At 46.2% G+C, this 18,809-nt stretch overlaps 6 protein-coding genes across 6 annotated transcripts; 2 read left to right on the top strand and 4 right to left on the bottom strand.

The window, feature by feature from the left end:
* Positions 1–5,340: 5,340 nt before the first annotated feature.
* PG994_006918 (uncharacterized protein) lies at positions 5,341–6,063 on the bottom strand (the record flags this gene model as incomplete). The annotated part of the gene is made up of 2 exons (XM_066858327.1): positions 5,341–5,766; positions 5,950–6,063. 2 exons carry the CDS (start codon positions 6,061–6,063, stop codon positions 5,341–5,343), a joined length of 540 nt encoding a protein of 179 aa, XP_066717596.1.
* Positions 6,064–6,459: 396 nt separating this feature from the next.
* On the top strand, positions 6,460–9,150 carry PG994_006919 (uncharacterized protein; the record flags this gene model as incomplete). Its single annotated transcript, XM_066858328.1, has 5 exons — positions 6,460–6,733; positions 6,795–6,922; positions 6,987–7,451; positions 7,502–8,316; positions 8,740–9,150. Exons 1-5 carry the CDS (start codon positions 6,522–6,524, stop codon positions 9,148–9,150), a joined length of 2,031 nt encoding a protein of 676 aa, XP_066717597.1. The 5' UTR covers positions 6,460–6,521.
* Positions 9,151–9,699: 549 nt separating this feature from the next.
* Positions 9,700–11,487, top strand: PG994_006920 (Thiol-specific monooxygenase; the record flags this gene model as incomplete). Its single annotated transcript, XM_066858329.1, has 4 exons — positions 9,700–9,848; positions 10,134–10,206; positions 10,286–10,542; positions 11,160–11,487. 4 exons carry the CDS (start codon positions 9,700–9,702, stop codon positions 11,485–11,487), a joined length of 807 nt encoding a protein of 268 aa, XP_066717598.1.
* A 352-nt stretch (positions 11,488–11,839) lies between these two features.
* Positions 11,840–12,290, bottom strand: PG994_006921 (uncharacterized protein; the record flags this gene model as incomplete). Its single annotated transcript, XM_066858330.1, has 3 exons — positions 11,840–12,018; positions 12,073–12,132; positions 12,188–12,290. The coding sequence occupies 3 exons, from the start codon at positions 12,288–12,290 to the stop codon at positions 11,840–11,842; spliced, it is 342 nt and encodes a 113-aa protein (XP_066717599.1).
* A 1,494-nt stretch (positions 12,291–13,784) lies between these two features.
* PG994_006922 (uncharacterized protein) lies at positions 13,785–14,588 on the bottom strand (the record flags this gene model as incomplete). Its single annotated transcript, XM_066858331.1, has 1 exon — positions 13,785–14,588. One exon carries the CDS (start codon positions 14,586–14,588, stop codon positions 13,785–13,787), a length of 804 nt encoding a protein of 267 aa, XP_066717600.1.
* Positions 14,589–15,246: 658 nt separating this feature from the next.
* On the bottom strand, positions 15,247–15,522 carry PG994_006923 (uncharacterized protein; the record flags this gene model as incomplete). The annotated part of the gene is made up of 1 exon (XM_066858332.1): positions 15,247–15,522. The coding sequence occupies one exon, from the start codon at positions 15,520–15,522 to the stop codon at positions 15,247–15,249; it is 276 nt and encodes a 91-aa protein (XP_066717601.1).
* Between the last annotated feature and the right edge of the window lie 3,287 nt (positions 15,523–18,809).

The raw sequence follows: 18,809 nt of genomic DNA on the forward strand, positions 1-18,809 counted from the left end.
ACGCTTCGTGTAACTCTTTTATATTTCGTCGAGCTCTAGTAAACAATATTATTTTAAATCTCGAACTAGTCTTTCGTACGATTTATTTCTTAATTTAATAAGATTAAGTATTTAAATTAAGAAATTAAGTCCTTATTATTTATAAACGAGCCGTCGATAAAGATATATATTTTTATATAATAAAAGTTAAGCGGGATATATTTTAAGCCGCGTATCGGGTTTTAAATTTATTAATTAATACGCTCGTTTAAGCTCTTAATATCCTTATTTTTTAAGGTTTATATTTAAGCGGTAATAAATAAATCGTACACTACTTTTAATTAATAAATAAAAGCTAGATATACTCCTTTTATATATTAAGAGATATATTACTAGTTTTTATCGATAGTTTTTGAATCGATAAGCTTTAATTAGTTAACTTATCTATTTTACTTAAAAAGAATATCGTACGATTTTAATTAAATCTTGCCTCCATTAAACTCGATTAGCGTGTTTTTAGTTAAGATACTCTTTAGCTTTATACGGAATTATTCTTTTACTAGCTTTTCTTCTTCTTTTTAAGAAAAGGGGTTTATAACGAAACTAAACGTATCGTCGGTTTATATTATTATAATACCGAAAGTATCCGGTCTATTTATAATAAATAATAAATAAGCGTTATATATTAATACTATTATTTTTAAATTTCGTACGTAATAGTTATAATACGTTTTAAATTAATAAATTCCTAATTCTACTAGTTCGTATAACGTATCCCACAAGCGAATATCCCACATAAGCGAATGTCTCACTTTTATAAATTTCTTTATAGCCTCAACCTTTTTTTATATTTTTTTACGTCTGAAAATATTATAACTTTAAAAAAAGAGTAATATAATTCTAGCGCTTTAAGCGTTTTAAAAAGACTTAATTTTAAGCGTATAAAAGGCTGTATTAATTTATTACGTCTTATTAAAAACCTTATAGCGTAGACGAAATAGTTAACCTATACGATACGAAATATTTACGAATTCTCGAAAGCTTCTAAATTTTAAAAAAATGTGATTATTCGATATATTATTAATTTAAATACGTGATCGTTTCTTCCCTAGCTAAGTAATATAAAAGATATAGCGAATTAACTACTTAATTTATATAACGCGGGACGCGTTAATATTAATTAAGCTTTTAACTTCGTACGATAATAACTAGACTTCCGGACGCGTTTTAATCGAAAATTTAATTATTAAAGAGTTTTTTATAAAGATCCCGACGCGTATCGCGCGTAGTTTACCCTCGTACGGAATATAATTTATAAATATAAGATTTAAAAAAAGGATATTTATAACTTTAATAAGACCGGCTTTTTTATAAGTTAAATCTCGTTCGAAATAGTTATAACTACCTCCGATTAATACGGAAAACCTAAGGTAATATAGTAAAAGAACCGGGAATAAGTTATAATTATCTAGGGCGTCAGATTATACGGTTACGCCATCCTTTCGTATATTATTTTTACCGAGAAAACGCAGCTCTCTTCTTAATACGAAAATAGCTTATTACCGAAGGATTAAGTAATCGTAATTATTAAAAATAGCTAAATTATAAATAAAAAAAGCGAGGACTAAATTCAATATTTTAATTAATATACCAAGTTTTATACGAAGGGTTATTATCGCCTCTTAATTCTAAACGGCTACGAAAGCTATTATTTAATAACTTTTAAGCTCTACTATAAAAAGAACTCGATTATTATACTTTATATATTTTCTTATTCGTCGTATAAACTTTAACCTCTTAATATCGGCTATTTTCGTATATTAAAAAGGGTGTATAAAAAAGAAATTAAATATTTTATACGGGCGTATATTACTTATATCTTAAAAAAAGACTTCCTACTAGCGTTTTTAAAAACGTTCCAGGCGACTTTCACCGTTTTAAATATATAAAAAGGCTTTTAAAAAATAGGACTCGTTTTATATAATCCGGAATATATTATTTTATAATTAGATATAAAACTATATATTTTAACACTTCCGGGGAGGTTTTCCGGCCTATTTATTTCTTAAAAATTAAAAACTTTAAATAACCTAATTAAGGCTTAATTCTAAACCGAATATATTCGAAACCGTATCGTATAATATTAAAATAACTTTCCGACGTTTATTTTAATTAGCTTTAATTAAATCGTAAAGGTTATAACGTATATTATATACCGAGTTACTTTTTTAAAAAGTAAGAACGCGACACTTTAAAAAATAAATAAGATACTTAACTAGCGCCGCCGTACGAAAAAAAACGGTTATAAAATAAAGAATTATTTCGTATATAAGCTAAAAAAGACTTATAGTTTTAAAAGGACGTTAATAAATAGTTATAAAACGAATCGCGTCGAAAGAGTAATCGTACGAAAACGTTTAAGATACGTTTATAACGCTATAAAATCTACAGAGAACCCGGGCATAATACGCGTACTTATTAAAATAATATAAAAATATCTAAAGATAAAGATTCCGATTAATTTTGATATATTAAATACGTTATAGTAAAATTAACTTATATTTTATTAAAAGGGGTGTAAAAAAATAAAACATTCGCTTATATAAGATATTCGCTTATAGGATACGTTAAGGGTAATACGATTTAAAGTAGCGTTCTTTTTAAATACCTGTTCTTAAGCTTTATTAATAGGCGTACGTAGATTAATCGGTTTAGCTTATCGTGCGACTAAGTATACGCCTGTGTAATATTGCGTAGCTCGCTTTACATATTAAAGTTTCGGATTAGGGTCGGTCCGAGGGCTAAAAAAAGTCTTTAGCTTATCCGCTAAATTATTAATAATTAAGTTAAAATAGTTTTTTTTTCTATATTTCCGTAGCTTTATATTATAAGCTTAAACTTTTCGTATAGCTTCGTAGTTTTATCCTTAATCTTTCGTACTAGCCGGGTTTTGAAAATCTTCCAGCCGGTATATTTACCCGGGTCGAATCGAATAAATTCGAAACCTTTTTATACGGCAAGGTTATTAATCTCCTCTACGTTAAACTCTTAGAACGGGTATCTAGAAGAGGTAATAACCTCGTCTTGTTAAAGCTTTACCGTTAGGTTATAATTCTTTTATTCCTTTTAAATAAGGAATACGGCGGCTTAAACGTTCCGGAGTAGGTATCTTCTTAATTATCCCCGGCCACGGCGTACCGGAGCTATTATAATTTCCTCGATTATTAGTTCGATATTTAAGGTATTTGCCGGCTATTCTAGATCTGCTTATAATTCCGGTTAATCGTGTAATTCTCCGGCTTCTTCTCGGTAGTACGGCTTAATTTAGGTTATTCGAAAGGCTTTCGGGCCGTTTAAGGTATCTACTCGAATTATACGATCTTTAATAGTTATTATTTTATATAGTTTAGTTTATCCTTTTTTTCTCTCGCTAAACTAGGACTTCGCTCCGGAGCGGGAGTATTAAGATATTGTGAATAGCCGGTCCGTTCCGGGTATTTAAAGCTCGGTAAATCTCGACGTCCGCACATATTTTCCGGAATATCTTTATTATTTTCCATACGGTTTTTCTTCGTATTTAAATCTCTAGTAACGGTGGTAAGTTCTTATTAATATAGGGGTATATTTCGAATACAAACAGGGTAAGTACTAGGCTATTAAGGTTAGCCGTGTCGTTTAATATTTTAGTTATTATTTAAAGTATTATCTCGGTATTTATATAATAAACCGAGATTTTTTTATAAAATATTAAAAGCTTTACGTAATAAAACGTATATTCGTTCGATTTTATTTATTATTTAATAAGCTTTAATAAGTATTTATTTATAAGTAATTCTTATTATTTATACGTAGTTTCGAAACTCTTTTTAAAAATGCGTGCCTAGATTATGCGAGATATAGTTAAGGGGTCTTTAATATACGTATATTTAGCATTTATAAAAGGTATTTTAAGTATTTTATACGCTAAGCGAATATAGGAATATAACCGCTTAAAAAGACGTACTCGTATTAATTATATAAAGTATATTCTATCCGTTAATATAAACGATATTTATAATAATCTCGTAATTAAAGTTATATTTATTTTATAACGAGAATTTAAATCTTTATAACACCGGATCGTATACTTAGTATTAAGAGCAAAACTTTTAGATCTTGTCGAGAACAGCGGGGTTGACATCGTCGTAGCCGGCGTTCTTTAAGAGAGTATAAAGCTTTTCCGTATAAAGGTGTTTAAAACGTCGGTAAAGGTATTAAAACTATTTTTTAATAAAATATAACGTTATTTTTATACGGCCGGTATTAAAGAACGGGTGTCTTTATTTTTTAATTATAAAAAATATTTCGCTATATTTTCGTATAATGAAATTAAAGATATTATTATAATACGTTTTAAGCCGGTTAATATTATATAATAAAAATAAGAAAGGGGTTATAATATTTAAAATATAATACTTAATTATTTTTAATAAGTTTTATATATCGATTATTTTAATCGATAAGATAAGCTTTAAGCTTCCGAACTTAATTTCGGCGCTTCCCGGGGTTTAATCGATTCGTATATGTAGGTTCTCTTATACGTAAGCCTCTACTTAAAGCTTTCCGACTATTAAAAACAAGGCGGCGCCGGTATCCTAAAGCTCTTTTTAATAAGTCTAGCTATACGGGCTGCTAAGGTTAAAGTAGTCGGCTTGTACGGTAGTTTTTAAATAAATATCTTCGCTAGTAAGCCGATAATAGAACGCGGCGTTCGTTAGGTGAGTAATACTTTATTATATATCTTTTAGATCGAGGTAGTCGTACTCTTTTTTATTATTTTCTAACTCTTTTTTATCTTTTTCTTAGTCTTAAACGAACATTTTGTATTTATCTTAAGTAAGGGGGCCTTGTTTAATATTATTATACGTTTAGAAATATTAGTTCCTTATTCGGAACTGCTTTTCGGCTAGGTGGTTTATCGATTAATAGCCTTATTTATAACAGATTCGATAGGTTGGGTCGCGTTTCTCGGATGGAATTTGGTGCGGTGTATTGCGGTGTCATAGCATAGGCATCGTCCGTGGAAGGGCGAGGGTCGATGGACTCTCAATCCTAACATGGAGACAGTCATGGACGCAATACCCGAGTCGTCGATACCCCCAGCCACTGGCGGTGAAGCTGGAATAAGAACGACGAGTTCTTCGTAGGGGCTGATCAGTAGCTGGTCTGCCCCGTGGTAAGTCATGATACTGCTTTGGCAGCAGTAGCTTAATAAGTCGTGACATGAGGGCTGAGCACTTCAGTCTGTACAGCATGCGTTAATGCTGATATGTCGATTCTAAGATGCTGGTAACCCCAAATGGTATTGGCAGGAGTTGACTCCTATCGGGCGTGTCTGGCTGCACGCTTTCGTCGGTTTCGCTTGGCTTTCTTCCCTTTCTTGGCAGCAGCTTGAGCCAACCTCTCTCGTCGTTGCTCCATGAAGAAGTCATCGTGCGCCCTGGATCGGATACCGAAGAGCTCAATGATCTTAGGTGCTTCCTCGGGCACTGCTTTTTTGTCATCACCTCCTCCCACAAATAACTCCGCTGGTACATCGAGAGTCAGATGGTCTTCAGTAATGTGTACACCCAATGGTGAAGGGTGCACCTTTTCGCATGACCTTGAGCGGGAACTGTTCCATGAAGCGCTCCGGGGCCTTAAGGGCTCGCTCTTGTAATCGTGGTTGAAATCCAAGTACAGCCCTCCTACCACTGGCTTGGTCGCATCCACTTCAGCGTCCAGGGTGAATTCGCCGTCGTGGTTGCTCTGCGAAAAAGTGATATTGGACTGACCGACATAGCGGAAGTCTCCCAGAAAGTAATCAAAGGCCACGACTGACGACAGTAGGAATTCGCATCAGCTGTAAGGGCCCGGGAGATACTCGGGAGTCGTCATTTGCTCGCCTTTCCCGAGCGCGGAGAGGCGGGACTTGCGGGCAGCCAGGACGACGGCGACCTTTTCTATCTCCACCAGGCGCAATTCCTCTTTCTCTTTGGCCGCTGCGATCGCTTCTAAACGATCCTCCTCGGCTCGAGTAGCCTCAGTACTGGGAGTGTCTGGCATGTTGCACTATTCGAAGTAAGTCTGATTTGTTGATGACGGTGATATGTTCCAGAGGCCCATTAATCTGTTGCAGGTGGCCCTTTTCTTTTTCTTGGCGCCTGCGCCACTGGAGTTGGGAACACCCTGCCAATCACGTGCTGTACCTATCTTATCATCACGCAGGAGGAATATAGCTCCTGATCGGCGTAAAGCCGACAAAATCATAGGTTCTAATACAGGTCATTGAGTAGGTAAGAACAGCTATATAACTCCGAGTTCAGTGAAGTTTCGATGGGCCATCTCGCAATTGTTGGCACTGCATTCCCCGCATCTCCAGAATCTTACAGCGGGGTAAACCCTCTGTGCAGGCCACCATCTTGCCTGTAGGGGGTACTTATCGTCCTTTTGCCACTTTAGGCAACATCGAGCCGACGCCCGGCTTCTTTGACCCGCCGGGGTCGCCGCCGCTCGCCACGCAGATGAACTACTCGGTGCCCGTCCCGACGCTGAACAACAGAACCGCCGACCTCCTTATCGGCATGACGGTGGGGGGCAGCTCGGTGGTCAACGGTCAGTTCTTCGACCGCGCATCCCGCCACGACTACGATGATTGGGATCGCCTGGCGGGCGCGCCCTCGGGGGTGGCGAGGCTCGCTGGGATTGGGAGTCTCTCTTGCCCTACTTCAAGAAGGTTTGGTTCTGAGAAGCTGTGACGTTGTTGACAAGTGCTGACACGGACTTGGCTACCAGAGTGTGACTTTCATTGAGCCCGAGAAAGAGATTGCGGACGCGCTCAACCTCACCTGGGACTACGAGGCAGCGTATGGAGGATCGACTCCGATCTTCTCCAGCTTCGTCCCCTTCCAGTGGCCATCGGCTGGTAAGCTGCCATCACGCTCATATCTTTCCACAACTTGCATTGCCAATTGATTGATCCAGAACAGCGTTGTCACGTCATGCTTTCTCAGAAGCGGGCATAACTACAAGACAGGAATGCGCGGCCGGCGATAAGGACGGCCTGTGCTGGATACCGGCCTCGCAGCATCCCTGGGCTTGCGTGCGGTCGCATTCTGGCCAAGGCCACTACCAGGACGTCATCCGCGATAGGCCCAACTACGATTTGCTAGTGCGACACAAAGTCACCCGAATTCTGTATCCCAACAACGACCCCGAAAAGGGGCCACCCATGGTCGAGATGCGCTCTCTGCGGGATGGTGCTGTCTTTACGAGCGTAGCCACCCAAGAAGTCATCATATCTGCAGGGGCAATCCACACACCACAGATACTGCAGAGGAGCGGGATAGGCCCCCCGGATCTCCTCAAGCGCGCGGGCATTGACGTGGTCGCCGACTTGCCTGGGGTTGGATACAACTTCCAGGATCAACCTTCCGTTCGGTTTGGCGTGAATAGTAAGTCGATTCTGCCACACCTTTGATGTTCATTGTGCTTACTCTCACAGTCACCCGCAATCCGACCCCGAACCAAGATATGCTCAACACAGATGCGGCCTACCTGCAGACCACTCTTGACCAATTTGCCGAGCGCCCGGCGCGAGGACCGTGGACCTTGATCTGGAACCACCAGGCCGTGTTCCTCCCGCTGGCCAACGTAACGAGCTCCTTCGAGGCTATTGTGACGTCACTCCGAGAGCAGATCGCCGACGGCACGTTCCTCACCACCCTGCCACCCGGCGCCGACGCGTCAGTGAAAAGGGGCTACCAAGCCCAACTAGAAACTTTGGCGGGCATTTTTGAAAACTCCGCCCAGCCCATCATCGAGGTCCCCTTCGGCGGTGCCGAGTTCAGCACGCCCAGCGCCGGGGTGCCCAGCATCGGCATCCTCCTCAAGCCGCTGAGCCGCGGCGCCGTCCTGCTCAACACGGAAGACATCGATGCCGAACCGATGCTGCACTACGGGACGCTAGCTAACGGTCTCGACGTCGACGTGCTGGCGTCGTTCCTGCCCTTCTTCCGCCGTTTGTGGGACGTGCCCACGCTCCGAGATACTCTTGGAGTGGTGGAGACCGATCCGGGACCCAAGGTGGATACGGAGACGCCGGCGCAGGAGGTCGCGGCTTGGCTGCGGGACGTCGTCGTGGCCAGCATTGTGCATCCGTGCTGCACCGCGGCAATGATGCCGCAGGCCCACGGTGGTGTCGTGGGGCGGGATCTGCATGTCCACGGGGTCAGCGGCCTCCGCGTCGTGGATGCCAGCGTCTTCCCCGTCATCCCCGGAACCCATCTGTCGGCGACGGTGTATGCGACGGCGGAGAAGGTGCGTTTTCCCACTATCTTCTCGCGTCTTCTTACTGAACTAACCTCTTATCGCGGTGGATAGGCCGCCGACTTGATAGTGGAACGCTGGAAATCATGGTAGCCGTTTGGGGGCATTGATAGTGGCTGACGGGAGCCGGTGTAAGCTGCTGAACGAGGCCCGAGTCTTTTGCCCAAACTTTACATCAGAGCTTCTTGATCACTCGTGCGTCGGGAGATGATGCAAGAAGCTACACGAGATTAGCCCATTGCAATTTCCATGAACGTTGATTAATAGACATATATCTACACTAGGGCGAGGGCCAACAAGTCAAGTACTATCACATACGGCGTTCTAGCTTGCAAGGCCGCCAGGCGGTCAAACGCCCTCTAGTCGTCAGTGTGACCAATTTGTAAGCATTCTATCTTTTTATCTGCACGCCAGGCATGCTTCCTCGGGTCTTCGTCCACCCACGCTGATGCTTCCAAATCCAGACTTCGAAGCAGATTCGCCGGAAGCAGCGGCGCAGTGGACGGTACCGTCCTCGTGCTGCAGACCACCGTCCGGGTCGAGTGGCGTTGGGTGGGGCTGTTGGCGACGCAGATGCTGCTGGCGCTCCTCTTCCTGGCCGTGACAGTGGCCCAGACCAAGGCCACGGGGGTGCCGATCGTGAAGGAGGACTCCCTGGCGATACTCTGCGGCCTCTCGCCGGAGACGCGGGCACTTGTTCTGTCGGCGGGGGCCGACGCGGGCGGGGTGCAGGATGCGGCTGCGGAGGTGAAGGTGAAGCTGGAGCCCGACGACTCGGCTATTGGGATGCGTTTGACGGCGCATACCCCTTATCAGAGTGGGTAAATGCTGTATGGGTAGAGCTTATTCGCTGATTGATGAGTTACTGCCACTATTAGCATGTTGCATCCATGATGGCGTTATCGCGGGATATCCCATATTAATGTCAAGGACTTTGGGGATGACGGGGAGGGGGCGGATGGCGCCATATGCACGAGAATGACGCAGGCTGTCGAACCGACTTGGGTTGTGCTAAGGTAACCTGAGCATGGGCCACTATAAGTTGCAATAATGCAAGCTCTGTTACTCTGATTGACTTTATCTCGATGAATGATTAACAATTTCGCTATGAATCCGCGAGCAGTCCCCATAAAGTCGGTAGCAGTAATCGGAGCTGGTGCATCTGGTATGCCAAGACGACGTGGGAGAAACAACTTGGCAATGCTGACGATGGCTAGGGACGATAACGGCGGCAGCTCTCAAAGCCGAGGACAATTTCGAACGAATCGTTGTCTTTGAACGCAGAGCGACTCCGGGTGGAACATGGTAAACCCAACCACAAGGTCCTCAAGCAACGCCGCCCGCCAGGCTAATGCCGTAATTCTAGGATCTACGATGCGGATCCGCACCGGAATCTCCCAATACTCCCCGTTGCTTCCGCCCGCGGTTGATCCGCCGCTAGAGATTCCGGATAATCTACCACGAGATACCCCCCAGGATGACCGGGAGAGATTCTCCAAGACACCTATCTACGATGCTTTGACGTGAGTTCGGGACAGGTATAAATCCGATATATACATACACATGCTGACTTCTAAAACCCTCAGAACAAATGTGCCAGATATAGCCATGTGATTCTCCGATGCGCGCTTTGCCTACGGGCCGTTCCCTCCGCACTGGGTGCCCCGGCAGTATCTGGAGATATACTTTGCGCAACATCAGCTGGACCCCTTGCTCGTCGCCAACACTACAGTCGAGGATGTCTCGGGTCTATCTACCGAGACGTCTGAATAATGGAGACTTACCTTGCGGAAGTATGACAGACTCAGGGGGGTGTACGTATGGTGGGAAGAAGTGTTTAACGCGGTCGTCATTGCCAATGTCCACTATTCGGTGCCTTATGTAAGAAATGATCTTGTTGGCATGGAATTCTAAAGACCAGACTTCGCCATCATGAGAAAAAGGACTGACATAACAAAAGATCCCTTCTGGAACGCGGCGGCCAACGGGGCGCGAGCTCTACGACTACGGCAACGGCAAGCTCGTCGGGAACTACTGGCACACTTTCTTCCACGACTACGCGAACCTCGCCGTCGTGGGCATGCTGCGCACCCTGACCTTCCGCAGCTTCGAGTACCAGGCCGTCGCCATTGCCAGTCGCTGGGCCGGTCGAGCGTCAGTACCGCTGCCGCCGGTCGAGGAGCAGCGGCGGTGGGAGAAGGACCGGCTGGAATTGTTGTTATATTGATTAACGTCTATGGGGGTATACCGCTGATAGCGGTATACCCGGCCTCCCAGGGGGTATATGAGGCGTGCCGAGCTAGCTATTGAACTATCCGACAAAATCGTTAACCGTAGTCGTATTCGAGGTAGAGGAGAACTACCGAGAGTTACTAGAAGTTCGTAGCAGCGTACGCTACTACTACGTCTCCCCTTCCTCCCGATGGCCTCATGCCGAGTCCAGCCCTACGGCCGGTTAAGGGTCCGGACACATTTCATCTACCCTTCCCGAGTCCGTCGTCCCATCCCGAGCCACCGTATATCGCCCGTTATCCTTTACCCCAATCGTATTCCGAGGCCTCCCGGCAAAGCACTCACCGGTTCACTCGGAATTTGAACGTGTCGAGTCGTAATAACGGTATCGTACCCGGCGTCGGCGTCGTACACGACGGCTTGTGGTCGGGGTCGGTATCGCGGTACCTTCCAGCTATTATTAAGATAATAGCCGCCGATGTCTTCGTCGCAGTTCTCGTTGTCGGACGAAACACTGCTTCCACCTATATACCACGGTTTGTATGCGCGATTCTCGGTCGTGCACGGACCATGGTAGGGTGAAAAAAGTTGTATGTGGGAAGGTTGAAGGACCGGCTGGAGGCGGCACGGCGGGACGGGACCAGGTTCCAAGACGTCGGGCGGGAGTACGGTGACATGTTTAGATACTTCCAGAAACTGTTTGACATCGCGGGGCTCGGCACTCTGAAGGGAAAGGGGCGCCTACCTCCTGTCTTGAGCGACGAGCTTATGTGGGCGTTGGAGCACTTGAAGAAGTATCCGGAGAAGGGTATGGGAAGAGAGGGCGGAAAAGCAGATCAGTCGTCGGCAGGCACAGCAGAAAGTGACGGGGATGACGAATGGGTTGTGGTTGATAGGTCGCATGAAAATTGGCTGGTGACTGTGAGCTGAATTGCGTCGCGAAAGGGGCTACTGAATTCATCGTCTAGGCGGCACAAACAATATGGGCTTTTTAATTTAGTTTATTGTCAGGGTTGACTGCTAACGAATTAGCGAATGTAACACGGAAGCCGAAATTAGCCACGCGATTCTCTACTCCTAATTGTCCCGGCCTGGCTGATTTGGTGTTGAACGGCATCTCGCTCAAGCTCAAGGAACACTTTGCAAGTGACCAAATCCCCAGTGCGTCATCTAGCACTGAATGGAAACAGAGCCGAACAAGATGGGATTGCAGCCATTCTGGACTTTCTCGCTGGAGCCTGCACAGTTACCCCCAGACCAGGTTTTGACGGTGCAACCACTACTAAGTGTAAGCTACGTAGCGGCACCGAACGTGAAGAGGAACAGTATTACCTGTTTGATAGGCTGATGGAGCGGACATTGCTGTAGGGTGCGCAACGGTGGGGCCGGGTGCCGGCGCAGGGGCAGCGAATGTTCCAATGAAGCCAAGGGCTGCGATGGCGTCTCCGATCTGCATCTTGACTTGATTGATTCAAGGGGTTTTATGGACTATACGTGTTGAAGTGAAGGGGAGACTGTGGCGCTGAAGAGAAAGATCTTGGGTTGAATAGAAAACCACAGTCGGTCGCTGTTCTCCTATTTATAAATGTAAGATTCGTAACGTCACGAAGACTGCCACGCCCAATCTCACCACCAGTGGCTACTGCCCAGTCCGCAGCACCAAGGATGTGTGAAGTCTCCAAAGTGATGAAACCGCCATTGTTTGCAGCCGGTGAGCCTTCAGCGAAGATCATCTCAAGTCCTGCCAATCTTTATCTTTATCGAGAGGCATTGGTACCGCCCTGAATTCAGGCCGCTTGTAATTACACGGCGCCTGGTCAAGATCTTCTGTCGTCCATGATCTCTATTTCTGTCCTCGATCCGGCTGTCTGGCGGAGAAGGGATCAAGGCCACTAGATGATGCTCACCAGCTTCCACCGCCAGCGAAGCCCATCACCTTGATGCTACTTTCCATTGCCGATCCTATCCTATTTTATGGTTCTAAGACGCAATGCTTCAATCCCTGTGTCGCAAAGAGTGAGACAGTGTCGCGCAACAGAATCAGCTGACAGCCTTATGTGCGCCCTTCGAGTCAGGCTTGCCATCTCAGACTACGAGAGTTGCTCCTCTCCATCCCACCGTTGCGTTTCGGGGCCGATCATATCAAGCTAGGGCCGACCGGTGACGGGAGGAATGAAGGCTGTCAGCCTTTGTAAAACCTCGATCTCGTTGGCTTGCTCGGTCATACATCCACAGCGCTATGCTGTCAGCCAGTCGCTCTTAGTGAGGCCTATAGCGCCATAGTGCAATTGTCAGTCAGATCGTTCCGTGTATATTATGGGTTCGCCACACCGAAACGCAACATATCGCGGACCTGTCGAACATCGGCCCCGAAGATCATCCTTAAGCCTGTAACCACCGACGTAAGTGGCTCTGCTAATCACCATTCGCATGCAGCCTTTCGGCACCGCCAGTCCAATGCATTGGCAATTTGGATATAGAACCAGACGATCCATACTGTGGACATTCTTTCCTTGTGTTAGTGGCCTTTATTTTGCTCGAGGCCTATTCCAAGCGAAAGGGAAGCCTTCACGGAGAAACCAATATTACTTTCTCCGTGTAAGACGTGAGATCATGAGGGTAATCATTCCTAGGCGTGTCAGAACATAGTCTCATTGCCAGGGGGTCGATCCAATGTTCCCAGCAGGCTAGTATGTTGCAAACTGGTTTATTACGTCATTCCAGCGAGTCGTGTTACCCTTGATGATTTTGACTCATTTTACCTAATGCTCTTTCTCTAGCCGGTCCCCTGGACTTCTTAGTACACTATCATGTGACCGCTGCTGTAAAATAGCCACACAGGCTATGCACTTCCAGGCATTGACTAAAATATTACATCAATCACGGGACAAGGGAAAATAGCCAAGGCCTGAGCAGCAAATAATCTCGTTAGATCTCTACTGCAAGGCAGCTAAGTTAAAACCAAAAGATGACAATACAAGAGGCATATTGATGCCAAACCAGGCCGAAAAACAAATAGCTCTCAGGCAAACATTCTTGACGATGGCCCACGGAGGCTACTCTTTCAATCACTGCTCCCTTTTAGTTCAGTTTCCTAGCTCAAGGATCCTCATCATTGCGGCTGTTTTGCGAAAAGAAAACCGCACAACAATCACGGAAGGCGGCGACGCTTGAAGTCATCTCTTGGTAGCCCAGGGGCTTCCGAGAGGGGCAGTCATAGTCGTACTCTACGAACTTGAAGTTGGAGATCTGCTTGCAGAATTCGGCCGTGAACGGCAGCGCGTCGCTGCATCGACCATCGGTGAGCTCAGTCCACTCCCAGGCGATGCCTCCCAGTCCTCATCGTATTGCAGAGGCGGGAGATTGCCCCGCGAAGCCACGAGCCACCAATACTTCTGACCGAGGTCCCATAGGCCACGGGCCTCACGACACTCGCTCCGAGGGTGAGGTGCGTTGTGCAACGCACAGGCAGCGATGGTGCCATCTCTGCCGGGCGGGCCGGCGCAGCTCTTGATGGTGTGGCTCAGCTTGTTGCACCACCCGCACACTTCGTCGTTGTCAAGTTTCTGCTTCTTTGGCGGGCTGCTGGTCTGCTGAGGGGCAGGTGTTGCGGTCGACGGTGCTGTAGAGGGGGCTCTAGGAGGGGCTGGCGAAGGAGCACGGGGGAAGGCGCGGGACTCGAGCCGCGTGGCGTGAGGCTCGAAGAATGGCAAATCGACCTCGTCCAGGTCCCGTTCTGCTTGGAGGTCGGCAAAGGCCCTGCGGCGAAGGAAGTGGACTCTCGATCGCGGGAACTTGCCGTCAGGTTGCTCTTCGGCGTAGTGTGTCGCCATCAACTTAACATCGTCAACCGAGTGGGCGGCATAGAGGAGGTGATTGGGCCTGGCGGTGCGAAAGTTGCTGAACTTCAGTCTTATCTGTAGGAATGTTGATGGCTTGCCGGGAAGCGGACTTGGCTCTTGACCTTCAGCACCCACTTCGCGGAGAGCATGAAGAGCGGTCAGTCCCTTATTGACTGGTGTATCGGCCATCTTGGTGACGACGCAGTGGTTTTTGTCTTCTTCTTTGGCGATCTGCTGAGAGGGTTAGGCGTGGCGAGCAGTGTTGTGTTGAGGGAAGTCGAGAGGATTTCCAACTTGGTTGCCGAAATTGAACAAACAAGACAGCTTGGGTGGGGCCCAAACGGTGACCTGAGAATGGAAGCCAAAGGTCGATTGATGCAAATCAAGAACTTTACCTGTCATCTTTGGTGCAAACCAGTTGCCTGTCCCCAAATACACGAGTAACAATGCAGCCACTCCTTCTCAGGAACTGAACCTATTTCTCTCCTTGCCACCATAAAATCACACAACCTCGTCGAACACCGAAGTGGGCGACAGTCCTGACAAAGCAAGACCCTACGGCTAGCATCCAGTCGTCCCATGAATGGTACTATCCTCCGCTCCGAGTTGCCTGTCTCGTCGATATTGGCCAAATAATACATGAGACCTTCCCATAACTCCACCACAAAATATGGCATCGAATCAGACGCATCACCATAAATCTATTGGTTGTGCGCAAGTGCGATTACTGTTGGCAAGCATCACATTCGTCCTGGCAAGCTGCTAACTTATCGATCTCTCCAGCATGTCCTGATTCTACCATGTCCGAACGCGCATTGAGTTGAGCCAATCACAAGCCCTTGATCGTCTAGAGCAAGCCGCTTCCGTTACCGCCCCTCATGCTGCCATCCTGGACGGCATCCTCGACTGCGGCAATGAGGCGGACGGTGATTCTGGTCCCAAGGTCGACGCTGAAAGGCCCGCCAATATAGCAGCCTCGACACAGACCGACGAGAAACCGAGCGAAGGCTATGCTTCCAAGGGTACCCAGACGGAGGATCTCGACAAGGAGGAAGACAGATCCATTGAGAATAACTCCAACACCATGGAGGCTGGCGCTAGCGATGATGACGACTCCAGTCATCTCTGGCAACGGATTGCTGCAAATACGAACGTTTGACCAATCCAGGGCTGGATAGGGGCTGCTGTTGCACGATAGAGAGCAACAGGCGGTACATGAAGTGCATTCTGAAGGGGAGAAAAACAATGTTGCAAAGGAAAATAACCTTTCAGTGCTATATATAGACAAAAGAGACTGGTTCCCAAGCGCGTAACTCCCGCTAGGGTGCTTTACCCCTGTAGTCGAGAAAGCGCTGTCGTACCTCCCGGGTTTAGCCCCCCTTCCCGATTGGGTATCGCGCGGTCATATACCCCTGTCTCCACCTAAATACATATATAAGACTACCTTCCCGTAAAGTCCCCTCGATATATACTTAACTTCTTTCTTCTCTTTCTTTATTATAAGATTAATTACGACGCTTATTATACTTATCTATAACTATAGGTCCGACCTACCTTTTTTAACCCCATCTGCGTTCCGGCTTAATCTAACTCTACTATTATCGCTACCTATTTTCCACACTATACATTAATCTTGATATAAGTTATACTAAAAATAATATTCTCTTTATCACTACTTTAAGTCTTATTTAAAGATTAGCTACCGGTAAACTCTTCGCAGCTATAGAGGCTTCCTCCGTCTCCTAAAAGCTGCTTTTATTCTAATAACGTTCGCCTACTCGAAGCCATATTAGTATCACTACCGCGCTATTACCTTCATTTCAAATATACGACGTTCCGGGACTTGTCTCTTCTAATCATCTACACATAACGGCGAGACCACGTTAACAATACAGCCACATTGTCAGCTTTTATTCCGGTTGAGGAAGGTCCCATTCTCGTCTCATCTCCAGAGGCCAACGCAGCTGCCTTGGCCTCGGATGTAGGACGTTCTGCGACTCGTCTCTTCCACTCATCTCCCCTTTTTCGGCGAGGCCACGTCAGCACTGCATCCAACTATGCGGCCTCGGATGAGAGGATATTTTATTATCGTCTTATTTCCAGACAAAGATCACTATTGCCGCGTCATCACGGCCACGCGGCTGCCTTGGCTTCGGATACAGGACGTTCAAGGACTCGTCTCTTCCAATCATCCACGCATAATGGCGAGACCACGTCAATACTGCAGCCACACTGTCAGCTTTTATTCCAGATGAGGAAGGTCCTATTCTCGTCTCATCTCCAGAGGATCAGCCAGCTGCCTTGGCTTCGGATGAAGGGCGTTCCGTCTTGATCTCGACCAATTAGTCACTAGATGTCGGTGGGCTATATGTGGTACCGCAGCTGGCCTGCGGTTAATTCGGTTCTATTAATTTCTCCGCGTGTATTTACCGGGAGCGATTGGCCGAAACTAAGAGTGGCACATATGACTGACGTCTCTAGTATGTGCTTTGCCAGCTCATTGGTCTCCATGCTGCACTCCTAGTCACCGAAGTCAATGTCAGGATGCATCTAGTGCGGCATAGATTAATACGAAATCTTAGCAGGCCACAAGTTCAAGGCTACAACGGAAGATGGTTAGTAAAAATTAGGAGAATACTGTTAAGAATGTGATATGCCGATTGTTCTATGTATAAATATCTACTGTTCGAGCTAAATCCCCCTTTCCTAAAATGTCTCGAATACATTAAACTTCGAGTCTAAAAGCCCTTCTACACTTCACTTAAAAAGCTATAATCATACTATATTCTTTTATAAGCGACTATATCATATTTTCTAACCCCTAATATACCGCTCCCTAAGCCCAGTAAAACTCCTTACGAAAAAAAGCTAAGCGGCGATAATACGTACATAGGTAATAATCACAGGGCGGATCTCGTGCCGACCTCCGTCGTAAGATTTCTAATAAAGCCGAAAGTATCGTTTAGCAGCGGAAAAGGAGCCTACTCTTAAAACCTAATCTCGCTTATTAAAGATGACGAATTTCGAAATCCTACGCCGATTCCGCCCTAGAAAAGCGGTAACAACCATTAGGCAGAAGTGTCTGCCAGTTCTAGACAAAACGCGACTCTAAGTCTTCCGCCTGCCTTTTTCGCTTCGGGTCGATCTGTCGCCAGGCCCCAAGGTCCGGAGAGCGTTTCTTTCATTAGCACGCCCCCAGCCAAACTAGGTCACCCGGTTGTCGCCGAAGTACGGCCACCAGGGGCAGAATCGAGATCCCTTTCTGCTAGCAAGCCCCCTACCGCCGTAGATTCCTTATTCCACGGGATTCCGAGGGAAGACTTTCGAAATTTACCTTGGATGAAGGAGGCTGCGCAGCGTCGGAAGGCGCGGGAAGCGTCGATCCAAAGTATCCCTTGTCTATCTCAAAACAAGGACAGCCAGCCCCTGGAGGGTCTTACCATTGTCACTAGTGGTGCTCGGTTGATAAATAGAGGGGCGCCAAGTTCTTCTAGAGTCCCTGATGGGAGCACGATTGGTCCTGCCTCGAAGATCCAACCAGATTCTGCCAGCAACACCGACTCGCGAGGCTCGGTGGTTGCCGGCACGAAACGCAAAACCCTGGAGGAACTATCCGCATCGAACGACGGCAACCTCCTTGATTCTCGTGGCGGGGCAAGTGATGACTATGCAAGTTCTCGAGACTACATAGTGGCGGCGGAAGCATTGCCCGCTCGCAAGCGTCAGAGGAGGACCGACCAGTCTTAACGACCAAGTTCACCATTGAGCCAGCCCCCTCGCCGCGATAACCCCGTTAGACGATCAGTCGAAACGTTACCAATATCCCATCCAGCATCTTCGAATATCGTTTCTCCCTTCAGCGCTACGTCTTATAAAGAAATACTAATCTTTAACGGTATCTTAAAATGCGTAATAATGAACGGTTAGCAAACATATCAGCTTTAGTTCATTACGGACAAGCCCCAGGGCGCAGCGTATTATTCCTAATATATTTCTAATCATAAGGCTCCAGTTAGGTAGTATAGCTAGACCAAAAGGTCGCAAAAGCTATACTACTTACCTAGCAAGACTAATAAAGGTATATATTAATCCTATAAAATATTTCCCCGGGAATACTAACTAACTTCGAGAAGCTGAATCCGCTATTATTAGTAAGGTTAATAATCTGATCGCACGCTAGGGCTCGGGCCGTCGCGCTATGTTCCTCCTTAAGTAAGTAGACGGCACTCGCGATTAAATCCTTCGTACGGACATCGATAAAGAAATGGTCCGTAAATTCGAGGCAGGTTATGATAGTATCTATAAAGGCGTAGATATTCTAGGGGTACGTGGGAAGGGGGCGAAGAAGTAGTACAAGCTACATTAAAAGGATCGTCCTCTTAAGGAAGAAGGATGGGTAGCCGAAAGATT

Source organism: Apiospora phragmitis (assembly GCF_038363925.1).
Source record: "Apiospora phragmitis strain CBS 135458 chromosome Unknown utg000006l:1.0-5683423.0:1.0-5690449.0, whole genome shotgun sequence".
Classification (NCBI taxonomy): Eukaryota; Fungi; Ascomycota; class Sordariomycetes; order Amphisphaeriales; family Apiosporaceae; genus Apiospora; species Apiospora phragmitis.